This window comes from Salmo salar, chromosome 21 (assembly GCF_965601325.2).
Source record: "Salmo salar chromosome 21, fSalSal1, whole genome shotgun sequence".
Classification (NCBI taxonomy): domain Eukaryota; kingdom Metazoa; phylum Chordata; class Actinopteri; order Salmoniformes; family Salmonidae; genus Salmo; species Salmo salar.
The window spans coordinates 1,267,225-1,294,460 of record NC_138311.1 but is presented as its reverse complement, the minus strand read 5'-3'; the positions used below and the strand labels follow the sequence as shown (position 1 = coordinate 1,294,460).

At 45.0% G+C, this 27,236-nt stretch overlaps 1 protein-coding gene across 1 annotated transcript in view; it reads right to left on the bottom strand.

Moving 5' to 3' along the window:
- Window positions 1-27,236, bottom strand: part of mycbp2 (MYC binding protein 2) — a 386,518-nt gene that overhangs the window by 44,646 nt on the left and 314,636 nt on the right. The window contains exons 58-72 of the mRNA XM_082967288.1: window positions 21,479-21,702; window positions 18,871-18,878; window positions 18,452-18,608; window positions 13,487-13,711; window positions 12,924-12,989; window positions 12,326-12,565; window positions 12,030-12,119; window positions 11,824-11,904; window positions 11,321-11,599; window positions 5,943-6,217; window positions 5,276-5,492; window positions 4,878-4,979; window positions 4,489-4,617; window positions 1,249-1,381; window positions 786-889 (exon numbers count right to left, since the gene is read on the bottom strand). Coding sequence (XP_082823414.1) covers window positions 786-889; window positions 1,249-1,381; window positions 4,489-4,617; window positions 4,878-4,979; window positions 5,276-5,492; window positions 5,943-6,217; window positions 11,321-11,599; window positions 11,824-11,904; window positions 12,030-12,119; window positions 12,326-12,565; window positions 12,924-12,989; window positions 13,487-13,711; window positions 18,452-18,608; window positions 18,871-18,878; window positions 21,479-21,702 — 2,330 coding nt within the window. The remainder of the gene's footprint in view (window positions 1-785; window positions 890-1,248; window positions 1,382-4,488; window positions 4,618-4,877; window positions 4,980-5,275; window positions 5,493-5,942; window positions 6,218-11,320; window positions 11,600-11,823; window positions 11,905-12,029; window positions 12,120-12,325; window positions 12,566-12,923; window positions 12,990-13,486; window positions 13,712-18,451; window positions 18,609-18,870; window positions 18,879-21,478; window positions 21,703-27,236) is intronic.

Here is a 27,236-nt window from a genome sequence, read left to right as displayed (position 1 = left end):
ATTCTTAAAATAATTGTTATGCTTTTTGTGAACGTTTATCGTGAGTAATTTAGTAAATTGTTAGCAAATTCCCCGGAAGTTTGCGGGGGGTATGCTAGTTCTGAACGTCACATGCTAATGTAAAAAGCTGTTTTTTGATATAAATATGAACTTGATTGAACAAAACATGCATGTATTGTATAACATAATGTCCTAGGTGTGTCATCTGATGAAGATCATCAAAGGTTAGTGCTGCATTTAGCTGTCTTCTGGGTTTTTGTGACATTATATGCTAGCTTGAAAAATGGGTGTCTGATTATTTCTGGCTTGGTACTTTGCTGACATAATCTAATGTTTTGCTTTTGCTGTAAAGCCTTTTTGAAATCGGACAGTGTGGTTAGATAAAGGAGAGTCTTGTCTTTAAAATGCTGTGAAATAGTCATATGTTTGAAAAATTGAAGTTTTTGTATTTTTGAGGAATTTGTAATTCGCGCCACGCCTATCATTGGATATTGGAGCAGGTGTTCCGCTAGCGGAACGTCTAGATGTAAGAGGTTAAGAAGTACGGTTTGGCGGGTCATGTTTCGGAGGATGCACGACTCGACCTTCGCCTCCTGGTGGGGAGTTGCAGCGATGAGACAAGATCGAAATTGGGGAGAAAAAGTGGGTAAAATACCAAAGAATCTAAAATACAAACAAAAAATATATAACTGTACGGCCTAAGTGTTGAACACTGAAAAGAGCTAGCTATATAGATCCAATCTGTTACTATAATCATTATGACGGATATTGTGAGTGGTTGGTACCTGGCAGTCTGGGTCAGAGCAGACACTGCCCATAGCCGAGAGCTCGGTGCCGTTCCTGGTGCCACAGAACCTGCAGGCATCTGAGCTGCTGGAGGCTGGTTTCCCTGCACACAGAGGCAGAGCATTAGCTATGCACGAGAGAAGGCTAGAGAAGGAATACATAACCTTGTCATAGAAATCATACGGCAGATGCTATTCACAGTTATGACAGTCTTATGATTGTAAAAAATTTGAAAGGTAAAAACAATAAAGTAGTAGCTCCACTTTAACTGTCATCCTATTGATTACATCTATCCAGTCCCTCTCAGATCTGCATGTGTCTAGGGGGTAATGGCTAGCTAGGGGTTGTTTCTTGATTACATCTATCCAGTCCCTCTCAGATTTGCACGTGTCTAGGGGGTAATGGCTAGCTAGGGGTTGTTTCTTGACAGGGTCAGAAAAGGGTCTGGATAGGTTCTGTTACCCGAGTGTTCCCTGAACTCCACCATGGCCTTCATGGTCTTGGAGTCGGCCAGAGCCATGATCCAGAAGAGCTTCGTCCTCCCACAGCCCTCGTGGAGGTCCACCTTGATTGCCTCCTCCTCCTCCTTAAACACCTGGAGAGAAACAGCAGGGAGACCAGGGATACCACCATATTAAATTACACATCATGCCTGCCAGAAAGGGCTGAGTTGGATTTTAGGGTCTATAAGATGTTTAAGACATATTGTCAGAATTAATGGTAATATTGAAAAAAACATCTTGGCGATATCCAGATTTTCATACCTTTATAGTACCATACCGGGGTATATGGTATTACCGGGGTGCACACAAGGTGCACCATTTATAAAAATAAATAAATAAATAAATAAAGCATTCTTGGGGCAGAAAACAAATGTAAGCAGCAGGAATCCTGATCCAGGAGGGGATTGATTGTCTCTGTTGTAACCAAGCTTGATCTTGCAAGCTAGCCATTTAGCTAGCAAGTTAGTTAACCCCCTAAGGTCTATGTCCGCGCCCCACTGAAATCGAATTAGCATAATAAAGAAATCCCCATAAAAATGTCAGTTTAAGCTATATATACATTATATATACAAAAGTATGTGGATACCCCTTCAAACAAGTGGATTAGGCTATTTCAGCTACACCCATTGCTGACAAGTGTGTGAAATCGAGCACACAGCCATGCAATCTCCATAGACAAACATTGGCAGTAGAACGGCCTTACTGAAGAGCTCAGTGACCATCCTCTACGTTGTGTATGAAAAATGTTGTGTTTTCGTTAAGGGATGTGATCTTAGAAACTATAAGAGGAAATTATTTCTATAACTTTGTACAAGTGAGTAGTCACCTTCCCCTTGAGTGAGGTCAGAGAGCGTGTCAGCCTGACGAACCGCCCCTTTTGAAGAACTGTATAATATGAGGGGTTAAAAATTAACATATCAGACCAGAGGCCTTGAGCTGCAGCTCACGTCCAAAGTGGTTTGATCTCAACACGAGGTAGAGACAATAACGTCACCTCCCGGACAATCACTGGTATGGCTGATTAGCGGTCCTAAGTAAAATATTTAGAAAAGTGAACTTAAGTGGGACCATTCTACTACTCTTCTTAAACCATTGTATTACGCTACTCTTATCACCTCCATGGGAACCATCGACACGGCTGGCTAGCCTATCTTCAAAGAGGCAGCCTCAGGAGCGAATGGAAGTGAAATCAACTTTGTAGCACTCACTCCACTTAGCGGGTGCGTTGTCAGGGATAGGAGTGTTGCGAGATGACGCACAACAACGATATCTACCACGAAACCACAATATCAATAACCACAGCGGTCAAAATAACTAAAGTACGTCACCAGCGTAACGGCTACCGCTACAATCAACGTGATCGCTACGTTCCTGCACCCAATCCACACAAAGTGTCAGGGCACAAGGGTAACAAAGGGTTTAATGACGACCAAATTGTAGACCGATGCTTTCTAGGAGCTCTGCTAAGAGAAGTACAAAAGCGCCAAAAATTTGAGAAAGAGGAAAAAGATAAGTCACCATGACTAGTCGTGGAATTGCAGTAGAACAGGTCCGCAAAAAAATAAACATAATTTGCGAGGACGTAAACAATCAACTTACCCCAGCTCTCACTTGAAACCATAGCCAGGGCCCGCTCGATCAAGCAACAAGCCCACGGGCTTGGACTATACACTCAGATACAAATGTTGCGACGCACAAGGTAAATACCATCGCAAAAGCCAATAACACTCAAACTCAGGTAAGTCGATCTGTTTTAACTATGAACACAAATGGCATCTTGGACACCATTCAAACAGTTTTAGAAACTTTAGGGTGTTTTCTATCCACAGGTATTAATTATATGCATATCCTAGCTTCTGAGTCTGATTAGTAGGCCGTTGAAAATGGGCACGAATTTTTTCCAAAATGCGCTGTGGCGCCCCCTATCCTAGGGTAACGTCAAGAGGTTAAAGAATAACCAGGCATCCTCTAGTGACGGAATGAGGTCAATATCCTTCCAGGATACCCGGGCCAGGTCGATTAGAAAGGCCTGCTCGCTGAAGTGTTTTAGGGAGCGTTTGACAGTGATTAGGGGTGGTCGTTTGACCGCAGACCCGTTAGGGACGCAGGCAATGAGGCAGTGATCGCTGAGATCCTGGTTGAAGACAGTAGAGGTGTATTTAGAGGGCAGGTTGGTCAGGATGATATCTATGAGGGTGCCCGTGTTTACGGATTTGGGGTTGTACCTGGTAGGTTCATTGATAATTTGTGTGAGATTGAGGACATCTAACTTAGACTGTAGGATAGCCGGAGTGTTAAGCATGTCCCAGTTAGGTCACCTAACAGTACGAGCTCTGAAGATAGATGGGGGGCAATCAATTCACATATTGTGTCCAGAGCACAGCTGGGGGCTGAAGGGGGTCTATAACAAGCGGCAACGGTGAGAGACTTGTTTCTGGAAAGGTGGATTTTTAGAAGTAGAAGCTCGAATTGTTTGGGTACAGACCTGGATAGTATGACAGAACGCTGCAGGCTATCTCTGCAGTAGATTGAAACTCCGCCCCCTTTGAGAGTTCTATCTTGTCAGAAAATATTATAGTTAGGGATGGAAATTTCAGGATTTTTGTTGGTCTTCCTAAACCAGGATTCAGACACGGCTAGGACATCCGGGTGGGCAGAGCGTGCTAAATCAGTGAATAAGACAAACTTAGGGAGGAGGCTTCTAATGTTAACATGCATGAAACCAAGGCTTTCACGGTTACAGAAGTCAACAACTGTATTGTTGGTTAGGGGCTCGTAAGTAAGCATTTCACTGTATTCGGCACATTTATAGTAGGGATGAAGACAATAACACCTTTCATGTTGGTATAAGAACATCGTTGTACTTTATTACAACTTTACAGGCTCATTTCTATTCTTTTAAAATGAATTACCATAATCAAAATGTGATTTCTGCATTCTAAGCACCGTAAGTATACCCTATAATAGGTTACGCACCCAATGCATACTGATGTCTGGTAAATTTCTCTAATGTCTAGTAAACTTCAATCTTGCAGGTCACCTTGTCCGGTGGCAAATTTTCCTAATGGAAACCCTGGTATACACATTATTGCAGGTGGTACCAAGGTGGAAAGAAGCATTGACACTTCAACAGGCTCCCAGTCTAGCTATATGACTGGGGACAGAGTGCCCCCTACAGGTGAATGAGGGTACTACTGACCTGTCTCTGATGGGAGCGAGTGCGTCGGTGCAGATGGAGGAAGCGGTCACAGTCGGTACACAGGTTACCACACATGTTACACAGGATGATGGCTGCTGTCTCGCCGTCATCATGGTTATCGCACATGGGCTGTGGACAGGAGCACAACGAGACTTTACGGTTACGACCTGAACACCTCGAGACAACTTTCCCTCATTTCATCCACCCAGAACTGTAAAATGTGTATAGCTAAATGTAAAATTGTTGCATTTGTAAGGAATGCGATTTGGTGTGCTATAAATCAAATCCATTAATTTATGCATTATCTCAACAGATTACAATTCAGAAAAAAGAGTTGAGTCTATATTGCTTTGCCAAAATGCACGTGTTCTATGAGGCTAATAAGTTACCATCTGTTTCTGCTGTCCGTCTTTGCCCATCCAGCGGCCTGAGGACAGCCTGTCCACATGATCCTGGTCCAGCACACACAGAGAGGCCAGAGCAAGCCACAACTACAGTACAGAGAGAAAGGACAGAGAGGTAAAAATGTACTCAAACACACACACTAACCTAACACACGTGCATGTGCACATACAAACATCCTTCGCACAACCACCAGACCTGGGTTCAAATACATGTATTTTCATTATTTGTTATTTAAATACACTTACATTCCAATATTTAACTACTTGTATTTTACAAAAATGAATCTGAATACTATGAAATGTGAAAGTAATGAAATAGCATTTGAACCCAGGTCTGCTAAACACACACACAATATGGTCGTGTGATATGAGAACAGCCGTACCCGGGTGGTGGCGATGCAACGGACTGGCGAGCGATGCTCCTCTTCCATCTTGGTGAGAGCCATGATGGTCTCAGCGATGGCGTTCTTCGTCACCCGAGACCAGGCGTCCGACAGGTGTCCGGCAGCCATGTCTTTGACCAGCTTGATGATAATCTCAGCGATCTGAGGGGGAGTGGATCCCTTCATCCACCAGTGGCTCTCTCCCCGGCGTATGTAGCTGCACATGGAGAGAGGCAGTGTTCGACCAATATGTTCATTTTGGGACAATACTACAGAGATAGGAATAGCAAAACAAGTACTGTATATTGGTTTCGGGAAGTTAGGTCAATTCCAGAAATGTATGAATACAAGAGAATGTCAGTAAAATGTATAAAGGGCTTTATAAATACATTTGAATGAGATTATATTGAAAATTCCTGTTCAATCAGGAGAAATCACATCTGATAGTCAATATACAAACCACCACAAATGACAACTGTTTAGAGAATATCTCAAAATGTTTGTTGACGAAGTCATGAATCGTTTTTGTGAGATGACATGGGTCATCTCACGTCTTGCAAAGTAAAACAAAAGCAAGCTTTTCTTACTGGACAAGTCCACAAGTTTTTGGACCATTTTCTTCAAATTTTGTGCCTAATGAAGGTAAATCATAAAGTTGTTGTCTCACCTGGAGTTGAAGATTAAGGGCAGCGTGACAGTAGTGATGCCTTTGCCTGCCGCCATGCCGGCAACGGTGGTTCCCTTGGCCTTGAGTTGCACAGTGAGTGCCTTGGCGATGCAGCCCAGGAACATATCCAGGATGCCAAGCTTGTTCCAGTCACCCTTCTCGGTCGAGTGGATGATGTCACCGATATCAGCAGGCGGCAGGGCCTTGATGCCGATGATGCTGGCTAGGCGCACGGGTGTCACCTCTGGGAGGACACGACGGAGGAGAGAGGTCACCTGGGAAAGACGGGACAGGTGAAGGGTGAGAAAGGATAGCCATGTAGTCAATGTTATTAAACGGCTGGAGTGATATACATCATGCAGAGACTCTCTTTAGCTTTACTGATGTTAAAGTGGGGCTGAACTCACTGATTTAGCCTTGTTTAAAAAAAATAAACACTAGAAGCCATGACTAAAGCAACAGTTTGAAGTGTGTCATTTTTGCTAATAGTGTACTGTTCTGTGTCCCGTGTAGCTCAGTTGGTAGAGCATGGAGCTTGCAACACCCGGATTGTGGGTTCGATTCCCATGGGGGACTAGTACGAAAAATGTATGAAACTGTAAGTCGCTCTGCATAAGGGCATCTGCTATATGAGTAAAATGTAAACGTAAAATATGTGTTCCACTTTGCTTGAAATATCCAAACAGCCACCGTATGCATCCACGAATGACTTAGCAACCGAATGACAACGTGAACGTGATTGGTCAGGAATCCCAAGCTCCGAGCATTTCCCTATCTTTGATGACTGTTGTGTTTGTGACCCTAAAGTTCTCTCACAAATGTGAGGATGTTTGAGTTGGAAAAACCCAAGCCTTTTATAACGAACAAGTCTCATCAAACTAGTCCCGAGACGCTGTGTGTTAATGCTTCAATTGGTTAGCTCTGCTGTCTGTAAAGAAAAAGGGCGGACTGTAGGTTGGTTGTTCGGGTGCTGCCAGACGTGGGCAGGATTCAAATCTCAAACCAAGAAAAAATTATGTACCTTAGATTGTTAAAATTGCGCAAATCTCAGTTTTGGAAGATACTGACTGTGACCAAAGTTCTACAATTTTTGCAACTAGTACAATTGTTTAACACTAATACTGATTCCATATAGGCCGTTTTCAAGCAGGTAAGTCCTTTGCAGCTCAAGTTACATTACATTACATTACATTTAAGTCATTTAGCAGACGCTCTTATCCAGAGCGACTTACAAAATGGTGCATTCACCTTATGATATCCAGTGGAACAACCACTTTACAATAGTGCATCTAAATCTTTTAAGGGGGGGGGGGGTTAGAAGGATTACTTTATCCTATCCTAGGTATTCCTTAAAGAGGTGGGGTTTCAGGTGTCTCCGGAAGGTGGTGATTGACTACGCTGTCCTGGCGTCGTGAGGGAGCTTGTTCCACCATTGGGGTGCCAGAGCAGCGAACAGTTTTGACTGGGCTGAGCGGGAACTGTGCTTCCTCAGAGGTAGGGGGGCCAGCAGGCCAGTGGTGGATGAACGCAGTGCCCTTGTTTGGGTGTAGGGCCTGATCAGAGCCTGAAGGTATGGAGGTGCCGTTCCCTTCACAGCTCCGTAGGCAATCACCATGGTCTTGTAGCGGATGCGAGCTTCAACTGGAAGCCAGTGGAGAGAGCGGAGGAGCGGGGTGACGTGAGAGAACTTGGGAAGGTTGAACACCAGACGGGCTGCGGCGTTCTGGATGAGTTGTAGGGGTTTAATGGCACAGGCAGGGAGCCCAGCCAACAGCGAGTTGCAGTAATCCAGACGGGAGATGACAAGTGCCTGGATTAGGACCTGCGCCGCTTCCTGTGTGAGGCAGGGTCGTACTCTGCGAATGTTGTAGAGCATGAACCTACAGGATCGGGTCACCGCCTTGATGTTAGTGGAGAACGACAGGGTGTTGTCCATGATCACGCCAAGGTTCTTAGCACTCTGGGAGGAGGACACAAGGGAGTTGTCAACCGTGATGGCGAGATCATGGAACGGGCAGTCCTTCCCCGGGAGGAAGAGCAGCTCCGTCTTGCTGAGGTTCAGCTTGAGCTGGTGATCCGTCATCCACACTGATATGTCTGACAGACATGCAGAGATGCGATTCGCCGCCTGGTTATCAGAAGGGGGAAAGGAGAAGATTAATTGTGTGTCGTCTGCATAGCAATGATAGGAGAGACCATGTGAGGATATGACAGAGCCAAGTGACTTGGTGTATAGCGAGAATAGGAGAGGGCCTAGAACAGAGCCCTGGGGGACACCAGTGGTGAGAGCGCATGGTGCGGAGACAGATTCTCGTCACGCCACCTGGTAGGAGCGACCTGTCAGGTAGGACGCAATCCAAGCGTGGGCCGCGCCGGAGATGCCCAACTCGGAGAGGGTGGAGAGGAGGATCTGATGGTTCACAGTATCAAAGGCAGCAGATAGGTCTAGAAGGATGAGAGCAGAGGAGAGAGAGTTAGCTTTAGCAGTGCGGAGAGCCTCCGTGACACAGGGAAGAGCAGTCTCAGTTGAATGCCCAGTCTTGAAACCTGACTGATTAGGATCAAGAAGGTCATTCTGAGAGAGATAGCAGGAGAGCTGGCCAAGGACGGCACGTTCAAGAGTTTTGGAGAGAAAAGAAAGAAGGGATACTGGTCTGTAGTTGTTGACATCGGAGGGATCGAGTGTAGGTTTTTTCAGAAGGGGTGCAACTCTCGCTCTCTTGAAGACGGAAGGGACGTAGCCAGCGGTCAAGGATGAGTTGATGAGCGAGGTGAGGAAGGGGAGAAGGTCTCCGGAAATGGTCTGGAGAAGAGAGGAGGGGATAGGGTCAAGTGGGCAGGTTGTTGGGCGGCCGGCCGTCACAAGACGCGAGATTTCATCTGGAGAGAGAGGGGAGAAAGAGGTCAAAGCACAGGGTAGGGCAGTGTGAGCAGGACCAGCGGTGTCGTTTGACTTAGCAAACGAGGATCGGATATCGTCAACCTTCTTTTCAAAATGGTTGACGAAGTCATCCGCAGAGAGGGAGGAGGGGGGGGAGGGGGAGGAGGATTCAGGAGGGAGGAGAAGGTAGCAAAGAGCTTCCTAGGGTTAGAGGCAGATGCTTGGAATTTAGAGTGGTAGAAAGTGGCTTTAGCAGCAGAGACAGAAGAGGAGAATGTAGAGAGGAGTGAGTGAAAGGATGCCAGGTCCGCAGGGAGGCGAGTTTTCCTCCATTTCCGCTCGGCTGCCCGGAGCCTTGTTCTGTGAGCTTGTAGTGAGTCGTCGAGCCACGGAGCAGGAGGGGAGGACCGAGCCGGCCTGGAGGATAGGGGACAGAGAAAATCAAAGGATGCAGAAAGGGAGGAGAGGAGGGTTGAGGAGGCAGAATCAGGAGATAGGTTGGAGAAGGTTTGAGCAGAGGGAAGAGATGATAGGATGGAAGAGGAGAGAGTAGCGGGAGAGAGAGAGCGAAGGTTGGGACGGCGCAATACCATCCGAGTAGGGGCAGAGTGAGAAGTGTTGGATGAGAGCAAGAGGGAAAAGGATACAAGGTAGTGGTCGGAGATTTGGAGGGGAGTTGCAATGAGATTAGTGGAAGAACAGCATCTAGTAAAGATGAGGTGAAGCGTATTGCCTGCCTTGTGAGTAGGGGGGGAAGGTGAGAGGGTGAGGTCAAAAGAGGAGAGGAGTGGAAAGAAGGAGGCAGAGAGGAATGAGTCATGTCTCGCTCCATCCACCAACGCCACGTTGCACCACAGACTGTCCAGGAGTTGGCGGATGCTTTAGTCCAGGTCTGGGAGGAGATCCCTCAGGAGACCATCCGCCACCTCATCAGGAGCATGCCCAGGCGTTGTAGGGAGGTCATACAGGCATGTGGAGGCCACACACACTACTGAGCCTCATTTTGACTTGTTTTAAGGACATTACATCAAAGTTGGATCAGCCTGTAGTGTGGTTTTCCACTTTAATTGAGTGTGACTCCAATTCCAGACCTCCATGGGTTGATAAATTGGATTTCCATTGATTATTTTTGTGTGATTTTGTTGTCAGCACATTCAACTATGTAAAGAAAAAAGTATTTAATAAGATTATTTCTTTCATTCAGATCTAGGATGTGTTGTTTAAGTGTTCGTGCCTTTTGCTTGACATCATGGGAAAATCAAAAGAAGTCAGCCAAAAAAATTGTAGACCTCCACAAGCCTGGTTCATCCTTGGGAGCAATTTCCAAATGCCTGAAGGTACCACGTTCATCTGTACAAACAATATTATGCAAGTATAAACACCATGTTCTGTCTCCTAGAGATGAACGTACTTTGGTGCGAAAAGTGAAAATCAATCCCAGAACAACAGCAAAGGACCTTGTGAAGATGCTTCGAGGAAACGGGTACAAAAGTATCTATATCCACAGTAAAACAAGTCCTATGTTGACATAACCTGAAAGGCTGCTCAGCAAGGAAGAAGCCACTGCTCCAAAACCGCCATAAAAAAGCCAGACTACCGTTTGCAACTACACATGGGAACAAAGATCGTACTTTTTGGAGAAATGTCTTCTGGTCTGATGAAACAAAAATATAACTGTTTTGCCATAATGACCATCGTCATGTTTGGAGGAAAAAGAGGGATGCTTGCAAGCCGAAGAACACCATCCCAACCGTGAATCACGGGGGTGGCAGCATCATGTTGTGGGGTTGCTTTGCTGCAGGAGAGACTGGTGCATTTCACAAAATAGATGGCACCATGAGGTAGGAAAATTATGTGGATATATTGAAGCAACATCTCAAGATAGTCAGGAACTTAAAGCTTCGTCACAAATGGGTCTTCCAAATGGACAATGACCCCAAGCATACTTCCAAAGTGATGGCAAAATGGCTTAAGGACAACAAAGTCAAGGTATTGGAGTGACCATCACAAAGCCTTGACCTCAATCCTATTGAAAATTTGTGGGCAGAACTGAAAAAGCGTGTGCGAACAAGGAGGCCTACAAACCTGACTCAGTTACACCAGCTCTGTCAGGAGGAATGGGCCAAAATTCACTCAACTTATTGTCGGAAGCTTGTGGAAGGCTACCCAACGTTTGACCCAAGGTAAACAATTTAAAGGCAATGCTACCAAATACTAATTGAGTGCATGTAAACTTCTGACCCACTGGGAAAGAGATGAAAGAAATAAAAGATGAAATAAATAATTCTCTCTACTATTATTCTGACATTTCACATTCTTAAAATAAAGTGGTGATCCTAACTGACCTAAGACAGGGAATTTTTATTCGGATTAAATGTCAGGAATTGTGAAAAACAGAGTTTAAATGTATTTGGCTAAGGTGTATGTAAACTTCCGACTTCAACTGTAAATAACTATTGTTATGTGTTGAGTCTGTGTTTATGTGGGTACACCCCACCTGTCTCTGGATACGGGGCGAGGCCGTGTGCAGCAGCGAGAACAGGTCCTGCATCAGTGTCAGCTGCTGGGCCAGGTACTGGCGGCCTACGTTGGAGCCGCTCAGCGCCAGCACCATGGAGAGCAGCTCGAAGCAGTAGGCGTCCGAGGAGGTGTCCGAGGAGGCGTCGTCGTCGCTGGGCTGCGAGTTGGCGTTTTCCTTGCTGGAGATGGCATGCTCCCACTCCTCGCGCACCCGGGTCGCCTCCATGTGGATGGCCTGGACGATGTGGGTGCACACCTGGAGGGAGGAGGGGGAAGGAGGGGAAAGCGATAAAGGGATATGAAGTCAATTCCAAGTGTGAAGATAACATAGACAGGGGAAGCAGAGTCAAGGGCTTGAACCCTCAAAGCCTTCTACTGAGGATTACTGTAGCCAGATATCACATTTTGTGTGGTTGTAGTTGTATTGTACTATTTTAGTTAATTGTACTTTATTGGCCAGGTATTCCACAGACTACTGACCTGTTTCTGCAGGTTGGTCAGCTTGCTCCGGCTGAAAATGATGCCCACCATGTGTTCCTTCAGGTCTGCGTCTGACGGCGCCTGATGACAGGTAAACAATAACAGGTAAACAGAAATATATCATGTTTGTTTTCTGGTCTTTATTTGCAAAAAGTGAAATAGGGGGTGGTTGAAAAAGGTTGGGAAACACTGGTATGACCCCTGACCTTGTCCTCCCCCTCTGGTGATGACAGCAGGTTCTTCTCCTCCTGTTCAGGGGTGGGCTCAGCATCTCCGCAGATTAGCTTCCCAAATACCTACACACACACAACACATGCACACCAAAGGTAAAGCTTGAACCTATCCAATTCTATTAGACCTAAAGTGGTAGAGAAAGAAAACATTAACATTTTGGCCCCATAGTGACTGATTGGCCAACCGACCAGTGAGGTGATATTATGAGTGATTTACAGGTGAACGGGCCTATGAGGTCATAGTACGATTGATTGACAGGTGAACCGACCTGTGAGGTGATGAGGCGGAAAACGCAGAGTGTTTCGGCCTCGCAGTTCTTCTGCTGGGCCACGCTGGCCGAGATCTGCCCCGCGATCTTGATGCTCTCGCCAGCCTTCCAGCCCAGCACCTTGACCTGGCGCACCCGCAGCGTGTTCTCGGGCCCCTTCAGTTCTACCTTGATCACATGGTGGTCTCCCCCAGGAAACTCGCTGGTCACCCAGCCCATGTGATGCGAATCAAGGTCAATCTGGAGAGAGGTGGGGAGATGGAAGGGATTGGTCAGTTAAGGTTGTGTTGATGCCAAGGTGAATCAAAAATGTTTAGTACAGCTTCTCCTTTGTTTTTCTTCTGAAAATGGCTTTCATGAACATACAGTAAATTGCAATACAAATTGTACAGAAGGGCTTCAATTGCTGTAAGTTTGCTATATCCTGTACTAATAGTGGTTAGCTACATGTAGTAATCTACTTTTAACCAGAGACTTTTGACCAGTGCCCCATGTGGTTTGGGTCAAATGTAATGCACTGGGGAATAGAGAGAATCCTTCCTTATTCACAAAACCCACGCACTCAGATGCCTGGAGCTATAGAAATAAGAGGCCAAACCTGTTTGATTCTGCAGAGGTCCTCCCCGGCTTTGCCACACAGGAACGTCATGGAGGTGACTTTGTTCTGTGGAGTTAGAGAAGAGCGCCTTTAATATCAATGAAACAGACAGTTTTCCATGAATTTTAGATTGTGTCATCTGACAAATTTGATTTTGGAGTGCACGTCCCTAAGTCCAGAACAGACTATGGGAGGTGCACAGTATTACATAGAGCCATGTATACATGGACCTCTATTCCAATTCATGCAAGCAGTAAAATTTGATTTAAAAAAACATTATGGAACAGCGGGGACTGTGAAGCAACACAAACATAGTCACAGACACATGCACACACACACGATAACATCACACTATACACACACGTACACATGGATTTTGTGTTGTAGATATGTGGTAGTAGAATAGGGGCCTGAGGGCACACACTTAATGTGTTGTGAATGCATTGTAATGTTTTTAAAATTGTATAACTGCCTTAATTTTGCTGGACCCCAGGAAGAGTAGCTGCTGCCAAGGCAATAAATAAATGCAAACACAAATGTCCCTTTAATCCCTCCCTACTCACCCCAATGTCACGGGAGTTGTCAACGTGCACAGTGATGCAAGAGGCGTTGATGCCTTTGATGCAGCTGATGGTAATGCACTTGGTCTTGTTCTTGTCCTCATCGCCCGACTCCCAAAAGGTCTCAGTTGAGCCATCCGTCAGGCTGCCGATCATGGCCGAACGGCTGGATGTCTTGATGTCCACCACACTGGTCAGGTCCTTCAGACAGGTCACCAGGCACAGCTCCTGGAAGATCAAATGATGTTCAACATCTCCCAGCTATATAGATAGATACGATTTGATTGGACAATATAGAAATGTCAATTTCAGCCTCACAAGTAGATACAATGCATTTAAAATCATATAGGATAACAGACAAGGTTTTACAATCTAAATGTTATTTTAGGCATATGTGACACAGCTCACTTGCCAGCTATGGTCCCAGCAATTTTACGCCCTATAGGCAATATCAAATGCACAAAAATAACTGAATAGGCTCAATTACCAGAAATTCTTACGTGACCCATTACAGACTCAGCAAAAAAAAGAAACATCCTCTCACTGTCAACTTCGTTTATTTTCAGCAAACTTAACATGTGTAAATATTTGTATGAATATAACAAGATTCAACAACTGAGACAAACTGAACAAGTTCCACAGACATGTGACTAACAGAAATGGAACAATGTATCCCTGAACAAAGGGGGGTCAAAATCAAAAGTAACAGTCAGTATCTGGTGTGGCCAACAGCTGCATTAAGTACTGCAGTGCATCTCCTCCTCATTGACTAAACCAGATTTGCAAGTTCGTGCTGTGAGATGTTACCCAACTCTTCCACCAAGGCACCTGCAAGTTCCCGGACATTTCTGGGAGGAATGGCCCTAGCCCTCACCCTCCGATCCAACAGGTCCCAGACGTGCTCAATGGAATTGAGATCCGGGCTCTTCGCTGGCCATGGCAGAACACTGACATTCCTGTCTTGCAGGAAATCACGCACAGAACGAGCAGTATGGCTGGTGGCATTGTCAAGCTGGAGGGTCAAGTCAGGATGAGCCTGCAGGAAGGGTACCACATGAGGGAGGAGGATGGCTTCCCTGTAACGCACAGCGTTGAAATTGCCTGCAATGACAACAAGCTCAGTCCGATGATGCTGTGACACACTGCCCCAGACCATGACAGACCCTCCACCTCCAAATCGATCCCGCTCCTGAGTACAGGCCTTGGTGTAACGCTCATTCCTTCGACGATAAACGCAAATTCGACCATCACCCCTGGTGAGACAAAACCGCAACTCGTCAGTGAAGAGCACTTTTTGCCAGTCCTGTCTGGTCCAGCGACGGTGGGTTTGTGCCCATAGGCGGCGTTGTTGCCGGTGATGTCTGGTGAGGACCTGCCTTACAACAGACCTACAAGCCTTCAGTCCAGCCTTTCTCAGCCTATTGCGGACAGTCTGAGCACTGATGGAGGGATTGTGCGTTCCTGGTGTAACTCGGGCAGTTGTTTTTGCCATCCTGTACCTGTCCCACAGGTGTGATGTTTGGATGTACCGATCCTGTGCAGGTGTTGTTACATGTGGTCTGCCACTGCGAGGACGATCAGCTGTCTGTCCTGTCTCCCTGTAGCGCTGTCTTAGGCGTCTCACAGTACGGACATTGCAATTTATTGCCCTGGCCACATCTGCAGTCCTCATGCCTCATTGCAGCATGCCTAAGGCACGTTCACGCAGATGAGCAGGGACCCTGGGCATCTTTCTTTAGGTGTTTTTCAGAGTCAGTAGAAAGGCCTCTTTAGTGTCCTAAGTTTTCATAACTGTGACCTTAATTGCCTACCGTCTGTAAGCTGTTAGTGTCTTAACGACTGTTCCACAGGTGCATGTTCATTAATTGTTTATGGTTCATTGAACAAGCATGGGAAACAGTGTTTAAACCCTTTACAATGAAGATCTGTGAAGTTATTTGGATTTTTACAAATTATCTTCGAAAGACATGGTCCTGAAAAAGGTCAGTTTCTTTTTTTGCTGAGTTTATTAGGCTATTTGTATTACTGGGCTATATCAGCGAATATGCTAGATGTAGTTTGAAGAGAGCATAGTTCGAGTTTCTCGAGAGCTATTTTTATAGCCTACCTTTTAGGAGTGGGATGATTTTCAAATAGAGAAATATGGGTGATCAATATTTATTCTAGGCAACGTAGTAAACTATAGCCTAATCATATTTCGGAAGTACATTTCCTTGGAAAGATAACTGCTCCGTGCTTCTCCGCCCATGCGTACCTGATCTCGCACGTATGGCTACTGAACTTGAAGCAGCAAGAATGATGACAGCGACACTTGCTATGTTTTGCATACAGGATATAGCCTATTTTTTAGGAGGACGATTTGCAGGCAGACAAATAAATGGGTAATCAATACTTAATGAAATTGAAGAGGCACAACACTCGCTCAGCCTAACCTACAGTATATGTATTTTCCTTTTCAATGATGATTACATTTTTTGATTGCACCTCGACTCTTTCCGTTATCAATATTTATTTACAGACACTGTAGTAAACTAAAGTCTAATCATATTTAAGTACATTTCATATTTGAGTTAACTGCCATGTGATTCTCTGCCCATGTGGGCAAGCTACTCTATTTCAATAATACCACATATACTAGGCGCACTTGAACTCTCACACCCAACTAGGAGAAGAAAGGTAGGCTACCGTTAAAGCAGCGAAAAATGTGTGCTTTTAACACAATAGGTAGGCTTAGGCTAATGCAAACAAAGTAGAAAGACAAACATTTCGAAATAATCTGCGGGACAACATATTTTCATCCCAAAGTCCTCTGTCTGACCACCCGCAGTATGAAAAATGCTAACCACATAGCAGCAATGCAGTCTCTAATTTCAGCCACACAACTGGATACAATTCATTTAAAATCATCAAGGATAACAGAAAAGGTTTAACAATGTCATAACTCCTAAACCTAGTCCAATATAAAAATAATAATTTCATCAATAATGCACAAGTATCAGACGATCCAGGGTCAAGTTCATTAGGCACAAAACGGAATAAAACGGACTGAATAAAAAAGGTTAAAAACAGCTTTCCGTTGCATCCCCTAATGAACAAAACTCCGGTATCTGTTGGTCTGCACTTGGGTTTCAGACAGCGTCTGTGGTATATGTCTCACCTAGTCTCTTTTCTACCAACCTTCATAAGGTCGAGCTAGCTATCACAAAACTTAATGGGCCAGATCTAGCTTGAACCTAGTCCTGGTTTAAAAATCATTCTCCATGGAGATTCGCCATTTAAATGAACCGTATTAGTCCAGTACTAGGCTTAATATAATATGGGTCCCGGGAAACGGCCCTACAGTGGGGGAAAACAAGTATTTGATCCCCTGCTGATTTCGTACGTTTGTCCACTGACAAAGAAAGGATCAGTCTATAATTTTAATGGTAGGTTTATTTGAACAGTGAGAGACAGAATAACAACAGAAATATCCAGAAAAACGCATGTCAGAAATGTTATAAATTGATTTGCATTTTAATGAGGGAAATAAGTATTTGACCCCCTCTCAATCAGAAAGATTTCTGGCTCCCAGGTGTCTTTTATACAGGTAACGAGCTGAGATTAGGAGCACACTCTTAAAGGGAGTGCTCCTTACCTCAGCTTGTTACCTGTATAAAAGACACCTGTCCACAGAAGCAATCAATCAATCAGATTCCAAACTCTCCACCATGGCCAAGACCAAAGAGCTCTCCAAGGATGTCAGGGACAAGATTGTAGACCTACACAAGGCTGGAATGGGCTACAAGACCATCACCAAGCAGCTTGGTGAGAAGGTGACAACATTTGGTGCGATTATTCGCAAATGGAAGAAACACAAAAGAACTGTCAATATCCCTCGGCCTGGGGCTCCATGTAGATCACACCTCGTGGAGTTGCAATGATCATGAGAACGGTGAGGAATCAGCCCAGAACTACACGGGAGGATCTTGTCAATGATCTCAAGGCAGCTGGGACCATAGTCACCAAGAAAACAATTGGTAACACACTACGCCGTGAAGGACTGAAATCCTGCAGCGCCCGCAAGGTCCCCCTGCTCAAGAATACATATACATGCCCGTCTGAAGTTTCCCAATGTATATCTGAATGACTCAGAGGACAACTGGTGAAAGTGTTGTGGTCAGATGAGACCAAAATGGAGCTCTTTGACATCAACTCAACTCGCCTTGTTTGGAGGAGGAGGAATGCTGCCTATGACCCCAAGAACACCATCTCCACCGTCAAACATGGAGGTGGAAACATTATGCTTTGGGGGTGTTTTTCTGCTAAGGGGACAGGACAACTTCACCGCATCAAAGGGACGATGGACGGGGCCATGTACCGTCAAATCTTGGGTGAGAACCTCCTTCCCTCAGCCAGGGCATTGAAAATGGGTCATGGATGGGTATTCCAGCATGACAATGACCCAAAACACATGGCCAAGGCAACAAAGGAGTGGCTCAAGAAGAAGCACATTAAGTTCCTGGAGTGGCCTAGCCAGTCTCCAGACCTTAATCCCATAGAAAATCTGTGGAGGGAGCTGAAGGTTCGAGTTGCCAAACGTCAGCCTCGAAACCTTAATGACTTGGAGAAGATCTGCAAAGAGGAGTGGGACAAAATCCCTCCTGAGATGTGTGCAAACCTGGTGGCCAACTACAAGAAACGTCTGACCTCTGTGATTGCCAACAAGGGTTTTGCCACCAAGTACTAAGTCATGTTTTGCAAAGGGGTCAAATACTTATTTCCCTCATTAAAATGCAAATCATTTTCAAACATTTTTGACATGCGTTTTTCTGGATTTTTTTTGTTGTTATTCTGTCTCTCACTGTTCAAATACACCTACCATTAAAATTATAGACTGATCATTTCTTTGTCAGTGGGCAAACGTACAAAATCAGCAGGGGATCAAATACTTTTCCCCCCCACTGTATCTCCTATTGGATTCTGTCTCACTTGGCTCATGGCCTCGAAGCCAGACTGCACACTGATGTTGAAGCTCTCCTCGCTGTCGCCGTCGTCTGACTTGGACAGGATGTTGTTGATGTGGTGGAACACGTTGCTCTGGTGCAGGAACTGGTGGTCAGACTGCTTGAACTTCAGACTCCAACACCTGATAGATAGATGGGGAAAGACTCCAGGTCAAGGGTGAATTACGCACTCACATTGATCAGTAAAGTGGTAGCTAAGTTGGTTGGAGGATTTTTGACATTTTTTATTGTTATTTTTTAACCTTTTATTTAACCTTTATTTAACTAGGCAAGTCCGTTAAGAACAAATTCTAATTTACAATGACGTCCTACCCCGGCCAAACCCGGACGACGCTGGGCCAATTGTGCGCCGCCCTATGGGACTCCCAATCACTGCTGCGTCACTCGGGAGCCTGAGTGGAGGATGGTGCTAGCAACACCAGGGTTGTGGGTTAAATTTCTGCATGGGCCAGGTATACTGAATATCTGTGTCACATGTTGGCCACTATGAATAAAAAAGTGTCTGCTAAATGACCATATAGCAAACTTTTTCAATCAGACACTGGAAGAGAAGTTCATGAGTTCTTTTGTACAGGTGCTTTGTTGCCGTTTTTTTGTGGGACTGAAAAATTGCTCGGAATGTGAAAGAACGTTATTAAAAGGATCTGACCCTTTTTTTGAATTTTCGCCTAAAATGACATACCCAAATCTAACTGCCTGTAGCTCGGACCTGAAGCAAGGATATGCATATTCTTGATACCATTTGAAAGGAAACACTTTGAAGTTTGTGGAAATGTGAAATTAATGTAGGAGAATATAACACATTAGATCTGGTAATACAAACAAAAAAACATGCGTTTTCTATTTTTTTGGTTCCATCATCTTTGAAATGCAAGAGAAAGGCCATAATATAATATAGGAGTCAAGGCGCAATTTCGTTTTCGGCCACTAGATGGCAGGAGTGGGTGCAAAGTTTCAGATTGATCCAGTGAAGCATTGCAATACTGCACAATATTTTCGATCTGCCCAAATGTGCCGAATTGGTCAATTGAACATAACAAAAATGATATGGTAATACAGAATTTAAGTTTACACACTCCCAGGAATGTCATACAGTGGGGCAAAAAAGTATTTAGTCAGCCACCAATTGTGCAAGTTCTCCCACTTAAAAAGATGAGAGAGGCCTGTAATTTTCATCATAGGTACACGTCAACTATGACAGACAAAATGAGAAAAAAACATCCAGAAAATCACATTGTAGGATTTTTTATGAATTTATTTGCAAATTATGGTGGAAAATAAGTATTTGGTCAATAACAAAAGTTTATCTCAATACTTTGTTATATACCCTTTGTTGGCAATGACTTCCACTAGATGTCACCAGCCTTTACAAAGTGTTTTGAGTCTTCTACTGTGAGATCTGACCGAACAAGAGCCTTGGAACGGTGATGGCCGATTAGACTCTGGCGCGCGAGGTCATGTTGGGTACCCTCGTTCCAATACGTTTTAAAAGAGAATGCATTCGTCCACCTTGAATATTATTCATGTTCTGGTTAAAAAAGGCACTAATGATTTATGCTATACAACGTTTGACATGTTTGAACGAACGTAAATATATTTTTTCCCCTCGTTCATGAAGTGAAGTCCGGCGGGCTTAGATCATGTGCTAACAACACGGAGCTTTTTGGACATAAATGATGAGCTTTTTTGAACAAAACTACATTCGTTATGGACCTGGGATTCCTGGAAGTGACATCTGATGAAGAGAATCAAAGGTAATGGATTATTTACATAGTATTTTCGATTTTAGATCTCTCCAACATGGCGGTTAGTCTGTATCGCAAAGCGTATTTTTCTGGGCGCAGTGCTCAGATTATTGCAAAGTGTGATTTCCCAGTAAGGTTATTTTTAAATCTGGCAAGTCGATTGCGTTCAAGAGATGTAAATCTATAATTCTTTAAATGACAATATAATATTTTACCAATGTTTTCTAATATTAATTATTTAATTTGTTGTGCTGACTTGACTGCCGGTTATTGGAGGGAAACGATTTCCTGAACATCAACGCCATAGTAAAACGCTGTTTTTGGATATAAATATGAACTTGATAGAACTAAAAATGCATGTATTGTCTAACATAATGTCCTAGGAGTGTCATCTGATGGATTGTCAAAGGTTAGTGCATAACTTTAGCTGATTTTATGGTTTTGGTGACGCCTGTCTTTGAATTAACAAAACATTACACACAGCAATTGTCAATGTACTCTCCTAACATAATCTAACTTTATGCTTTCGCCGTAAAACCTTTTTGAAATCGGACAACGTGGTTAGATTAAGGAGATGTTTATCTTTCAAAGGGTGTAAGATAGTTGTATGTTTGAAAAATTTGAATTTTGACATTTATTTGGTTTCAAATTTGCCGCTCTTGAAATGCACCTGCTGTTGATAGGGTGCACCACGGGTGGCACGCTAGCGTCCCACATAGCCCCAAGAGGTTAAGAACAAATTCTTATTTACAATGACGGCCTTCCTCGGCCAAACCCGGACGACACTGGGCCAATTGAGCGCCGCCCTATGGGACTTCCAAACACGGCCGGATGTGAAACAGCCTGTATTTAAACCAGGGACTGTAGTGACGCCTCTTGCACCGAGATGCAGTGCCTTAAACCGCTGCGCCACTCGGGAGCAACCTTAGCAATACATTTTCAGATCAGTTTCTAATCTCAGATATTGCCTACACTTTTGTACTTTCTAACAAGGCCGTCTAGCGACTACTGAGGTACTTCAAAAAGAGGCTAATCACGTTAGCATTTGAGGCTAATTTGATGCTAATGTAAGCATGAAATTGGCACTTCAGGCAGCGTGACACATTTTCCTATGAAAATGCTCACTGTCCACCATCTTATGTATGACTATCTTTGACATATCGCCATGGCCAGCAAGTGTTAGCATTCCCAGGGAGCTTGACACATTTTCTGATGGGAAATGCTAAAATGCCCACTGTTATGTGTACGAGTATCTGTTTGACGAATGTTACCTCCATGGCGAAGACCCTGCAGGCGGACTTGCGCAGGGCGTGCTTCATGGCCACCTCCAGACCCTCCAGGTCATGGTGCTGGATGACGAAGGCCAGGACAGGCCACTGGACGTTCCTCTCGCCCTTACTGAGGGATCCATGGGCCGAGATGAGACGGGACAGTTCCGGGGAGGGGTGGCGCAACAGAGAAGAACCCACTTCTGGAGGGGAGGACAGTGTTACAAATATTATATAAATTAAAGCGGCAAGCAGCAATGCCTTGGTTCAAGCTGTGGGCCAACTGTGCCACCACCAGGACAAATTGGACACATCGCCCTAGGATTAGCTAATTCTGTACTCCTTACCACACTTGACAAATATCAGAACTCTTAATCAAACAAATTGTGCAATATGCCTTTGATGTATTTTAGACTATTTGCAATGATGTTAACTCCTTCAAATGTCTTTCTCCAGGAGCGCTGGACTGATTGGCACCAAATTTGCAAGACCCCGCCCAGTTCATTGGTTAATGGTGTTTGAAATTTTAGCATAGAAAATGTTGCGTTGGGAGACATTGGGCCATAGATGCCATTTATCATCTTTCGTGCAGATCGGTCATTCGGTACAAGAGGACTAGCGTTTTGAGTGTTTTTCACAAAACATTAAATTGCGGAAAATCCATAACGGTGGACTTTATGAGTTCGAGGCATATTTTTTCCTTGTGAAGAGAGGGACCTGCGTAACACTTTTTTTAAACTCTAGCTCACAGTGTGAGGAGCGTGACCTTGCAAAATGTGCACATTAAATCGGTTGTTATAGCGGCACCATGTGGACAATTGGCATGGCATTACGTGCGAAGGTGTGGCCCACGGCCCTGTACTATCAAAGGTTGCACCCTCCTGGGCCTCACCAACTCACAAGAATTTGAATTTTACGTTACAGTAGAAGAGGAATAATAACAATAATTACAGTTGCAAGCAGCAATGCCAGGGTTCAAGCTGTTGGCCCACTGTGCCACCATCAGGACAAATTGGGCACACTGACCTAGTCTGAGCTACTTCTGTACTCCTTACCATGCTTGCCAAAATTCAGAACTCTAAATCAAACAGATCGTGCAATATGCTTTTGATGTAAACTACATGAACAAAAGCATGTGGACACCTGCTCATCGAACATCTCATTCTAAAAACATGGACATTAATATGGAGTTGCACCCCTCTTTGATGCTATAACAGCCTCCACTCTCTGGGAAGGCTTTCCACTAGATGTTGGAACATTTGCTGCAGGGAATTGCTTCCATTCAGCCACGAGCATTAGTGAGGTCGGGCACTGATGCTGGGCCATTAGATCTGGCTCGCAGTCAGTGTTCCAATTCACCCCAAAGCTATTCAATGTGGTTGAGGTTAGGGCTCTGTGCAGGCCAGTCAAGTTCTTCCACATCGATCTCAACAAACCATTTCTGTATGGACCTCGCTTTGTGCCCGGGATCATTGTCATGCTAAATCAGGAAAGGACCTTCCCCAAACTGTTGCCACAAAGTTGGAAGCACATAATCATCCAGAATGTCATTGTATGCTGTAGCATTAAGATTTCCCTTCACTGGAACTAAAGGACCTAGCCCAAACCAAGAAACACAGCACCAGACCATTATTCCTTCTCCCTCAAAAGTTACTGTTGGCACTATGCATTTAAAAAAAATATATATATATACACACACACACTGCTCAAAATAATAAAGGGAACACTTAAACACAATGTAACTCCAAGTCATCACACTTCTGTGAAATCAAACTGTCCACTTAGGAAGCAACACTGATTGACAATACATTTCACATGCTGTTGTGCAAATGGAATAGACAACAGGTGGAAATTATATGCAATTAGCAAGACACCCCCAATAAAGGAGTGGTTCTGCAGGTGGGGACCACAGACCACTTCTCAGTTCCTATGCTTCCTGGCTGATGTTTTGGTCACTTTTGAATGCTGGCGGTGCTTTCACTCTAGAGGCAGCATGAGACGGAGTCTACAACCCACACAAGTGGCTCAGGTAGTGCAGCTCATCCAGGATGGCACATCAATGCGAGCTGTGGCAAGAAGGTATGCTGTGTCTGTCAGCGTAGTGTCCAGAGCATGGAGGAGCTACCAGGAGACAGGCCAGTACATCAGGAGATGTGGGGGAGGTCGTAGGAGGGCAACAACCCAGCAGCAGGACCGCTACCTCCGCCGTTGTGCAAGGAGGAGCAGGAGGAGCACTGCCAGAGCCCTGCAAAATGACCTCCAGCAGGCCACAAATGTGCATGTGTCTGCTCAAATGGTCAGAAACAGACTCCATGAGGGTGGTATGAGGGCCCGACGTCCACAGGTGGGGGTTGTGCTTACAGCCCAACACCGTGCAGGACGTTTGGCATTTGCCAGAGAACACCAAGATTGGCAAATTCGCCACTGGCGCCCTGTGCTCTTCACAGATGAAAGCAGGTTCACACTGAGCTCGTGACAGACGTGACAGAGTCTGGAGACGCCGTGGAGAACGTTCTGCTGCCTGCAACATCCTCCAGCATGACCGGTTTGGCGGTGGGTCAGTCATGGTGTGGGGTGGCATTTCTTTGGGGGGCCGCACAGCCCTCCATGTGCTCGCCAGAGGTAGCCTGACTGCCATTAGGTACCGAGATGAGATCCTCAGACCCCTTGTGAGACCATATGCTGGTGCGGTTGGCCCTGGGTTCCTCCTAATGCAAGACAATGCTAGACCTCATGTGGCTGGAGTGTGTCAACAGTTCCTGCAAGAGGAAGGCATTGATGCTATGGACTGGCCCGCCCGTTCCCCAGACCTGAATCCAATTGAGCACATCTGGGACATCATGTCTCGCTCCATCCACCAACGCCACGTTGCACCACAGACTGTCCAGGAGTTGGCGGATGCTTTAGTCCAGGTCTGGGAGGAGATCCCTCAGGAGACCATCCGCCACCTCATCAGGAGCATGCCCAGGCATTGTAGGGAGATCATACAGGCACGTGGAGGCCACACACCCTACTGAGCCTCATTTTGACTTGTTTTAAGGACATTACATCAAAGTTGGATCAGCCTGTAGTGTGGTTTTCCACTTTAATTTTGAGTGTGACTCCAAATCCAGACCTCCATGGGTTGATAAATTGGATTTCCATTGATTATTTTTGTGTGATTTTGTTGTCAGCACATTCAACTATGTAAAGAAAAAAGTATTTAATAAGATTATTTCTTTCATTCAGATCTAGGATGTGTTGTTTAAGTGTTCCCTTTATTTTTTTGAGCAGTATATAATAAAAAAAAATATATATATATATATATATATCACCTTTATTTAACCAGGTAGGCCAGTTGAGAACATTTACAACTGCAACCTGGCCAAGATAAAGCAAAGCAGTGCGACAAAAACAACAGTTACACATGAACAAATGTACAGTAGTAGCCAAAAGTTTTGAGAATGACACAAATATTAATTTTCACCAAGTCTGCTGCCTCAGTTTGTATGATGTCAATTTGCATTTACTCCAGAATGTTATGAAGAGTAATCAGATGAATTGCAATTAATTGCAAAGTCCCTCTTTGCCATGCAAATGAACTGAATCCCCAAAAAAACATTTCTACTGCATTTCAGCCCTGCCACAAAAGGACCAGTTGACATCACGTCAGTGATTCTCTCATTAACACAGGTGAGTGTTGACGAGGACAAGGCTGGAGATCACTCTGTCATGCTGATTGACTTCAAATAACAGACTGGAAGCTTCAAAAGGAGGGTGGTGCTTAGAATCATTGTTCTTCCTCTGTCAACCATGGTTACCTGGAAGGAAGCAAAGCCATCATCATTGCTTTGCACAAAAAGGGCTTCACAGGCAAGGATATTGCTGCCAGTAAGATTGCACCTAAATCAACCATTTATCGGATCATCAAGAACTTCAAGAAGAGCTGTTCAATTGTTGTGAAGAAGGCTTCAGGGTGCCCAAGAAAGTCCAGCAAGCGCCAGGACCGTCTCCTAAAGTTGATTTAGCTGCGGGATCGGCGCACCACCAGTACAGAGCTTGCTCAGGAATGGCAGCAGGCAGGTGTGAGTGCATCTGCACGCACAGTGAGGCGAAGACTTTCGGAGGGTGGCCTGGTGTCAAGAAGGGCAGCAAAGAAGCCACTTCTCTCCAGGAAAAACATCAGGGACAGACTGATACAGGGATTGGACTGCTGAGGACTGGGGTAAAGTAATTTTCTCTGACGAATCCTCTTTCCGATTGTTTGGAAAAAAGCTTGTCCGGAGAAGGTGAGCGCTACCATCAGTCCTGTGTCATGCCAACAGTAAAGCATCCTGAGACCATTCATGTGTGGGGTTGCTTCTCAGCCAAGGGAGTGGGCTCACTCACAATTTTGCCTAAGAACACAGCCATGAATAAAGAATGGTACCAACACATCCTCCGAGAGCAACTTCTCCCAACCATCCAGGAACAGTTTGGTGACGAACAATGCCTTTTCCAGCATGATGGAGCACCTTGCCATAAGGCAAAAGTGATAGCTAAGTGGCTCGGGGATCAAAACATCGATATTTTGGGTCCATGGCCAGGAAACTCCCCAGACCTTAATCCCATTGAGAACTTGTAGTCAATCCTGTGCTATTTACAGATTCACTCAGCCCTGAGCTGTTCTGACAGCTGATGCTTAAAGTTAGAGAGGGAGATAGAAGTCTCCAACTTCAGTGATTTTTGCAATTCGTTCCAGTCATTGACAGCAGAGAACTGGAAGGAAAGGCGGCCGAAGGAAGTGTTGGCTTTGGGGATGACCAGTGAGATATACCTGCTGGAGCGTGTGCTACAGGTGGGTGTTGCTATTGTGACCAGTGAGCTGAGATAAGGCGGGGCTTTACCAAGCAAAGAGTTATAGATGACCTGGAGCCAGTGGGTTTGGCAACGAAAATGTAGCAAGGGCCAGCCAACAAGAGCATACAGGTCGCAGTGGTGGGTAGTATATGGGGCTTTGGTGACAAAACGGATGGCACTGATAGACTACATCCAGTTTGCTGAGTAGAGTGTTGGAAGCTATTTTGTAAATTACATCGCCGAAGTCAAGGATCGGTAGGATAGTCAGTTTTACAAGGGTATGTTTGGCAGCATGAGTGAAGGAGGCTTTGTTGCGAAATAGGAAGCCGATTCTAGATTTCATTTTGGATTGGAGATGCTTAATGTGAGTCTGGAAGGTCTAACCAGACACCTAGGTATTTGCAGTTGTCCACATATTATAAGTCAGAACCGTCCAGAGTAGTGATGCTAGTCGGGCGGGTGCGTGCAGTAATTGGTTGAAGAGCATGCATTTAGTTTTACTAGCATTTAAAAGCAGTTGGAGGCCACAGAAGGAGTGTTGTATGGCATTGAAGCTCGTTTGGAGGTTTGTTAACACAGTGTCCAAAGAAGGGCCAGATATATACAGAATGGTGTCGTCTGTGTAGAGGTGGATCAGAGAATCACCAGCAGCAAGAGCGACATCATTGATATATACAGAGAAAAGAGTCGGCCCGAGAATTGAACCCTGTGGCACCCCCCAAAGAGACTGCCAGAGGTTCGGACAACAGACCCTCCGATTTGACACACAACTCTGTCATCTGAGAAGTAGTTGGTGAACCAGGCAAGGCAGTCATTTGAGAAACCACAGAGTTGAAAGCCTTGGCCAGGTCGATGAAGACGGCTGCACAGTACTGTATTTTATCGATGGCAGTTATCATATCGTTTAGGACCTTGAGCG